The 7,489-nt window shown below is 56.2% G+C and overlaps 1 protein-coding gene across 1 annotated transcript in view; it reads right to left on the bottom strand.

Annotated features, from left to right (window-relative positions):
- Gcgr (glucagon receptor) overlaps positions 1-1,446 on the bottom strand; it is a 5,269-nt gene extending 3,823 nt beyond the window's left edge. The window contains exons 1-3 of the mRNA XM_035448286.1: positions 1,384-1,446; positions 1,172-1,274; positions 1-5 (exon numbers count right to left, since the gene is read on the bottom strand). The exon at positions 1-5 is cut by the window's left edge and continues 103 nt beyond it. Coding sequence (XP_035304177.1) covers positions 1-5; positions 1,172-1,274; positions 1,384-1,446 — 171 coding nt within the window. The remainder of the gene's footprint in view (positions 6-1,171; positions 1,275-1,383) is intronic.
- Between the last annotated feature and the right edge of the window lie 6,043 nt (positions 1,447-7,489).

Below are 7,489 nucleotides of genomic sequence, written 5' to 3'. Positions count from 1 at the left end.
GAGCTCTGTGAAGACGGAGGGTGGAGGAGGGGCTCCAAATCAGGACCAGAAGTCCCCTGAGCATCACTATCACTTCGCTGAGCCTACTGCATCCAAAGGGGCTGCCTCCCTGATGTGGGGCACAAGGCACAGACCCTGGCCAGTTATCTTGCCTCCTGGACTCCACGCCCACCTCCTCCTCCAGCCCAGCCAACACTTGAGTTTGCCTATCTGAAATGTGCTCCAAACTGTGCCTTCCTTTTAAATTAGTTTTTTGTTGTTGTTGTTGTGTGTGTGTGTGTGTGTGTGTGTGTGTGTGTGTGTGTGTGTGTGGTTTTTTGGTTTTTTGATTTTTTTTTTTCTTTTTGGTTTTGGTTTTTCTAAATAGGGTTTCTCTTTGTACTCTTGGTTGTCCTGGAACTCTGTAGACCAGGCTGGCCTCAGACTCACAGAGATCTGCCTGCCTCTGCCTCCCAAGTGCTGGGACTAAAGGCGTGCGCCACCACCACCACCACCCAGCTTAAATTAGTTTTTACATTTTCACATTTATTTGTTTGTTTATTGTGTGTGTGTGTCTGTGTACATGTAAGCAGAGGCACATGCGTGTGTGCATAGGATCACGGAACAACTTGCAACAATCATTTCTGTTTTCACTATGTGGGTCCCAGAGCAAGAGCCTTGATCTGCTGAGCCATCCCACTGGCCCCTCCGTCCTTATAATACATTCCTTCCCAGACGTTGATCCCCCCAGTTTGGTTGGCATTCTTGCCAGGCCCAGTCCCAGTCCCAACCACAGTTCCTATGTCCTTCTCCCTCTCTCCTAGGCACTGAATAATGGTATGGACCCAATCTCTCTTGGCACCCACCACTGGCCCTATCCACTGTTGGCCCACTGTGAGCAGTGAAAGCAGAGGCATCAGCTGCCCGGGGACAGGAGTGTCCTACAGCAGCGAGGACAGCAGAGCAAACATGCCAGCTATTGGGTGCTTCTGCATTTCTACTGTTTCCTGACTATGCAGCCTGGGGGAAGCCACTTGCCTCTCTGGAGCTCAGTCACCTAGCCTGTAACCAGGGGCAGGTGGCTGGGCAGGAAAAAGCCACTGAGTGTTACTGTCACATTTCCATAAGGAGGTCTCTGCACTGCACATTCAGGCAGGGCAACAGGACACAGCAGGCTGCAGGTGGAACTCACCCGTAGGCGGGGGCAGCAGGCTCAGATTGCGGTGGCACTGGTCACCATACAGCTTCCACTTCTCAAACAAGAAGTCCATGACCTGGGCAGAGGGTGCCTTTGCCTGGGGGACAGGTGGGCAAGCAGCCAGAAAGACAGACAGGACTGAGAGCTGTCAGCACTTCTCCACAGAGCAGGCAGCCCTCCGTGAGGGTGAGGGGCACAGCACTCACCAGGCAGGACAGCAGCAGCAACAGCAGCAGGGGATAGGGACTGTGGAGCCGGGTGAGGGGCATGCCTCTGGGTAGCCTCCCCCCACATCTGGCAGGGGTTACACGTCTCGGTCCTTGGGGTGTGTACACCCCTCCACAGGCTGCAGAGAGCCAGGATAATGAAGTCTGGAGAGAGTCCATAGAGAACCCTGTCCCCTAATATCAAGGCCCTGAGCCTAAGGCTAAATGATAGGGGTGGGGTGCGGTGGGGGTGGGGGACAGACGTGACTATGGGCAGCTATTTTCCTGCTGCTTTGGGCTGGCTGGCTGACAACAGTCAGCCTTCCTATCAGGCCACCCAAATCTTTCAGAGTGGTACCAACACTACCCACCTCCCTCATTCCTGTTGCCCTGGCTGGGCCTAGACCGCCTCCCATAATCCTTGGAAAGCTGACTGGCCAGACAATCTAACCCAGGATAAAGAGCGTGAGGGTATAGTGCCCAGGCCCATCGCCACTTGGCCCTTGTGCCAGGGCAGTTCCTAGACTGCCAGGGGCCAGGTGAGTCTTGGTCATGTGCTCAGGAGGTCTCTGCCCCCTGTATGTCCTTTTCCCAGGACCAGCGTGTCCATATAATGCTGTGGACCTTGCACAAGGCTCTCAGACTGGGCCTTTTGGTCACCTGGGGCACCAAACTGGCAGCACATCCCTCTAAGATTAGCGCTGCCATTGCCAGGGCCCAGATGAGGGACACCCCTGCCTGATGTTGCCTACAAGACATGGGAACACCAGTGACAGGTCCTGAGCAGTAGCAACCACGCACATCAGCCCCACACTGCTTCAGAACCCTTCTTGGCTCTGACAGATTCTCAAGGTGGAAGAAGAGAAATGCTTCTCAGGGCCTGTAGAGATGGGCCTCTCTCCTGTGTACCCACAAGCGGAATATAAAACAGACAGCCAGGTATAGTGGCGCATACCTGTAGTCCTAGCATTTAGGCAGTGGAAGCAGGGGAACCACCCAAAGTTCAAGGCCAGCCAGGACAGTATAGCAAGACACCCCCCCCCCTCCCTGAGGTAGGCTGGAGCGGGAGGGTGAAGGAAGAGTGAAGAGGAGAAGAGAAGAACATAGATATGGCTAAGGACTTGCAGGGGTCCCAGCTGGCAGAAGAGGCAACACCTTGATAAGACTCCCATTCACTTCTGACCCCCTTCAGGCACCCCTAGCTCGCAGCCTACTATGGGACTCCTGAGCCTAGGCTTTTGGTCAATAGAGCCTGTCAGGAGGCAAGATACAGGTGTTTTAGGTCTCTGGTACCCGAACCTTGGGGCAAAATAAATACCCACAGATGCCGGGCTTTGGTGGCACACACCTTTAGTCCCAGCACTCAGGAGGCAGAGGCAGGCAGATCTCTGTGAGTTCCAGGCCGGCCTGGTCTCCAGAGCAAGTGCCAGGGCAGCTTCCAAAACAATACAGAGAAATTCTGTCTCGACCCCCCCCAAAACAAACAAACAACCCTCCCCCCGAGAATAGAGGGTTCCTGCTGGGAACAAAGCAGCAAACAGACTGAGGAGGAGAAATTCAGATGTCCCTATTTCTGGGTTACCAAGTGGCCTTATTTCCCTGATTTGGATCAAATAGACCCATCTAATACCCAGGTCACTAGTGGGCTGGGTCTGGAGAAGCCAGAAGCTTGCCCTTCACCCACTAATCCTGGTCCCCACCCCTGAGCTGCTGGGGTCCCCCCAAGGCCCTGAAAAAGGAATGGTGGCAATGGGAAAGCTTCCGGGCCGAGTGGCAGGGCATGACCTGCATGTGTAGAAGGACAGCAGGGGCACAGTAATGAAGATGGGGAGGCCCGGATCCTGCAAGGGTGGAAATCGGTCCAGTGAGGGAAAACAGTCTTTACAGCCCAGGTCTGCCTCCATAGCCCTGGGACCACCCAGCTGTGAATGTTCAACAGTGGCGTGGTCCCAGGAGCCTGTAGTCCCAGCACTAGGCAGAAGCAGGCGGATCTGAGTTGGAGGCCAGCCTGGTCTACAGAGTCATCTCCAGGGCTACACAGAGAAACCCTGTCTTGGGGCGGCTTGGGTGGGGGGAGGAAAGAAAATGTGAAAATGTGAATGTTCTGAATCCCACCTTACTGACCTCCTCAGGCCAGGAGGACCATGGAGCTGATTGCAGGCCAGGGCTGCTGAAAACCATTGGGGAACTTCAGAGACAAGCGAGCCCCAAAGCAGGGTTGCCAAGCCCCTCAGGTCCCCAGAGCTTCCCTCAGGACAGATTGCCCAAGGGTTTACTCCCATACCACAGAGCGTGATGAAGGTGAAACTGAAGCTGGGCATATTGGCACACGCCTGTAATCCCAGCAGGTAGGAGGCAGAGGCAGGTGGATCTCAGTGAGTTTGTGGCCAGCCTGGTCTACACAGTGTGGTCCGGGAGTCAGAACTACATTGTGAGACCCTGTCTTGAAAAAGAAAGAAAGAAAGAAAGAAAGAAAGAAAGAAAGGAAGGAAGGAAGGAAGGAAGGAAGGAAGGAAGAAAGAAAGAAAGAAAGAAAGAAAGAAAGAAAGGTGAGTCCAAGAATCTTTGAGGATTTCTTTACACGAAGACCAGGGTGGGTGGGCTCAAAAACGCTTATGGCTAGATTTTTTGTTTGTTTGTTTGTTTGTTTGTTTGTTTTCTGAGACAGGGTTTCTCTGTGTAGCTTTGGAACCTTTCCTGGCACTCGCTCTGTAGACCAGGCTGGCCTCGAACTCACAGAGATCTGCCTGCCTCTGCCTCCCAAGTGCTGGGATCAAAGGTGTGCACCACCAACGCCCAGCTAGGGCTAGATTATTAAAGGGTTCAGTAACCATCCACTGGGTCTCTCTCGAAATGAGGAGAGGGCCAGAGTGGGTGAGTTTTCTATTCCTGTGGGTGGTGGTGGGAATAACAAGTGGATTTCCAGACACTTCTTTGAACGGTGAGAGAGGGAGCCTCATGGAGACGGGACTGATTTTCAGTCCCACAAGGCTGAGACACTGGGGTCTCTACAGAGAGCATCCAGGCCTCATGCTGAAGCCGGGGAGGAAGGCAAACACGTGAAGCCCAGGACTCAGGGAATGCATTCTGGATGGTACAGGGCTTTGTCATCTGTAGCATAGGACTGATGGGTCTGTGTGTGCTGTGCCGTCTGCCTCCTGTCCCCACAGTGGGAGGTAAATACTGACACCCAAACAGCCATCGGCACTGATAAATATTCATCCAATGAGAGCATAGTCCTAGCCCTGGGGTGACAGGCAGCCAGGTGTGGATGGGGCACCTTTGCTCCTGTGTCCCTTTTTCCACGTTATTACCTCCCTGGCAAGGAACAGATGGAGGTAAGGGACAATAGACCAGGGACCCTACCCACCTCCTTTCTTGGACTAAGCGGCTGAAACCCCTCTCAGGGGTCAGACTCCATGAGGCCCAACTGTAGGTGAAATGTGGAAGGGGCAAGTCTGAGTTCCTAAGATATCAGCCTGGCTTGTCTTTAGTGCAAGCGCTTGCCTGTGGCCCCTTTTTCACAGCTCATGTCCAGCAAGCCAGCCACCTGGACTGGCACTGCCCCATGCCGCCACTGCTCCCAGCCGGCTCCAACAGGACAAAGGACGCTTGGGTGTTTGCAGTGTGGCCAGTGAACGACTGATTTTCTCTGCAGGTGGCTGAGGGTCAGATGGATGGCCCAGTGACCAAAGGAGGCATCACTGGGGAGGCTCTTGGTTCCCTAGGAGCCAAAGTTGGAGAGGTGGCAAAGTCTTTGATCTGAGGAAACCATAAAGTTATCAATTGGAAGAGGGTTTTTGATCAAAATAGAGAAACTAGCCCAGGTAATAGCCCTAGGGCAGGGACAGGATCAGGGTCCACAGACTGTTGACAAAACCTAATTCCTGAGTCCTTCCCTCGAAGGGGGCGGGCAAGCCCTGGGATACCCGCCAGGGTGAGCGGTGATTAATCCCCCGCCCCCCATGTCTCCAAGACAGAAGGACAGCAAAATATTCCTGGTCGATCCTCGGAGAGAGCCAGAGCCAAGAGGTGAACTCCATGGGTCTGAAGTGAGAAGGGGGTCGCTGGGGAGCCGGGGCAGGACAAGGGCAGTGACCCGCTTGCGGTCGCACGGGTCAAAGTGAACAATCGTGGCCTGCGGAAGACAAGCCCTCAAGGCGGGGTGACTGCGCACCTCACCCTATCCCAGCAAGAATGGGCCACTGCTACGGAGTCCTGGGTATTAGGGACACATAGGAGGGGAGCCAGCGGATCCAGCGGAGGGGATTGCGAGCCGTTGGGGGAGGGGAGGGGAGCTGGAGTACCTTAGGCGCTCAGTGGAGCAGCGGGACCCACGCCTGCGCCCACCCTCTCGCGGCGGCTCCCGGATTGCGCTCCCAGAGGGCAGAAGGGAGAGGTTGAGACCTCTAACCTGCCAGACGGTTAGGGATCAGGTGACCGTCCCAACAGTAGGACATATCCCCCGGGTTGGAAACTGAGGTGTTCGATGGGGGACGGGGCGGGGGCGGGGGGACCGCGACACCCAAGACCCCAGGGACAGCTGGTCCACATCCAGGCCCGCGGGAGGCTCCCCACCACCCTCCTTTGCGCGCCCTGCTCACGCCCGTGCTCCAGCGCCCCACAGACCGCCGGGGACTGTCCCCAAAGGCCCGACCCCAGTGCTCACTGCGCTCAGTCGCTCCGGCTGGGGCTGGGCTCCTCGTGGTCCTCGAGCGCGCTCGGCTCTGGGGCTCGGCAGCCACTCGTCTCCGCCGCGCTGCGATCGGGGTCGGCGCCGGCTCCGCGTTGGCCGCTTGCAAACTTTCCGGCGGCGACGTCGGGCGGCGGCGACGACGAAGGGGGAGGGGGTGGGGCGGGAGCGGGCGGCAGGGGAGGGGGAGAGATGGGGTCCGCGGCCGAGCCTCAGCGCGGCGGACCTGCTGCGAGCCCTGAAAGCCTCTCCCGAGGGTGTAACCCCGAGGATCTCTCTCTCCCGTGCACCCCGCACCGCTTCCCCTCCCCTCTGGCACGCGGCGCCTTGCGCAGGCCCTGACCCGGACTCCGACCTCACGGGTCCCTTCCGAGGACCCTCGCTAGGCGTGCCTTAACCCTGCAGCTCCTATCTTGCACACCCTGGACTTCAGAGACCCTGGTGGATCTGAGCTCGCCAAGGAAAGAAGTGAGGGCGTGACTCAGAGCGCCCCTTGCTCTTGCGACGCCCGCGGTCCTGGGGTCGCACCATTGCATTCAGGTTGCAGTCCCGGTTTTCCAGAAGGATCAAGTCCCTTGCTTAGCCTCATCTGTCTCCTGAGTGAAACTATTGCAGCCACCACACCTGCACCACGGGCCGGGGTAGAGGCGGGGGAGATCACGATGTTTGGGCTGCTCTGAAGGTTTCAGACAACCCTAACCCTAACCCTCCTAAACCCTTGCCTGGTTGCATCCCTGTGGGCCTCAGGGCCTCCTCCTGTCCAGTAAGCCCCTCCAACGCCGCTCACGGGACAGTCCCGTTCTGGAGTCCTTTCTCCTCCATGCCTCCTTTTCCAAGGAGTCACACGTCACCTTTCACCTCTAGGCTCAGCCCTGCAAAGGACATTCTCTCCCGCTCCACTGCCCCACCCCTGCGAGCCCTTGAGCCATCTTCTGCTGCCTGGTCTCACATCTACCCAGGCACTCCCCTCTTGCCCAGTGACCTTGGGGTCAGAAACTCCCATGGGTGCTTTTGGGCTCCCACTTCTCTGGCTTCTCCACATCCTGTGACACTGAGGGTCATATTGCTTTCTAGAAAGTTCTCCGTGTGGCTGTGGCTTTCAGGATGGGTACTCGCTTTCTCCCGCTTTCATGGAGACATCCCTCCCCACAATTTCCAGAATCCCCAAGTCTCCTCCTCCTCTTACCAGCAGATCACCTAGTGGTGAACCTAAGGCTCCTCTCAGGAGCCCAGGACATGGCCCACCAAGTGTCTATTTCCTCTGAAACACATTTGGTCTCTTTTCTTTTTCTTTCTTTTCTTTTCTTTTTTTTCTTTTTTTGATGGTTTTTCAAGACAGGGTTTCGCTGTGTAGTTTTGGAGGCTGTCCTGGAACTCGATCTGGAGACCAGGCTGCCCTCAAACTCACAGAGA

Source organism: Cricetulus griseus, chromosome 7 (assembly GCF_003668045.3).
Source record: "Cricetulus griseus strain 17A/GY chromosome 7, alternate assembly CriGri-PICRH-1.0, whole genome shotgun sequence".
NCBI lineage: Eukaryota > Metazoa > Chordata > Mammalia > Rodentia > Cricetidae > Cricetulus > Cricetulus griseus.
This window is presented reverse-complemented; position numbering and strand designations above follow the sequence as displayed.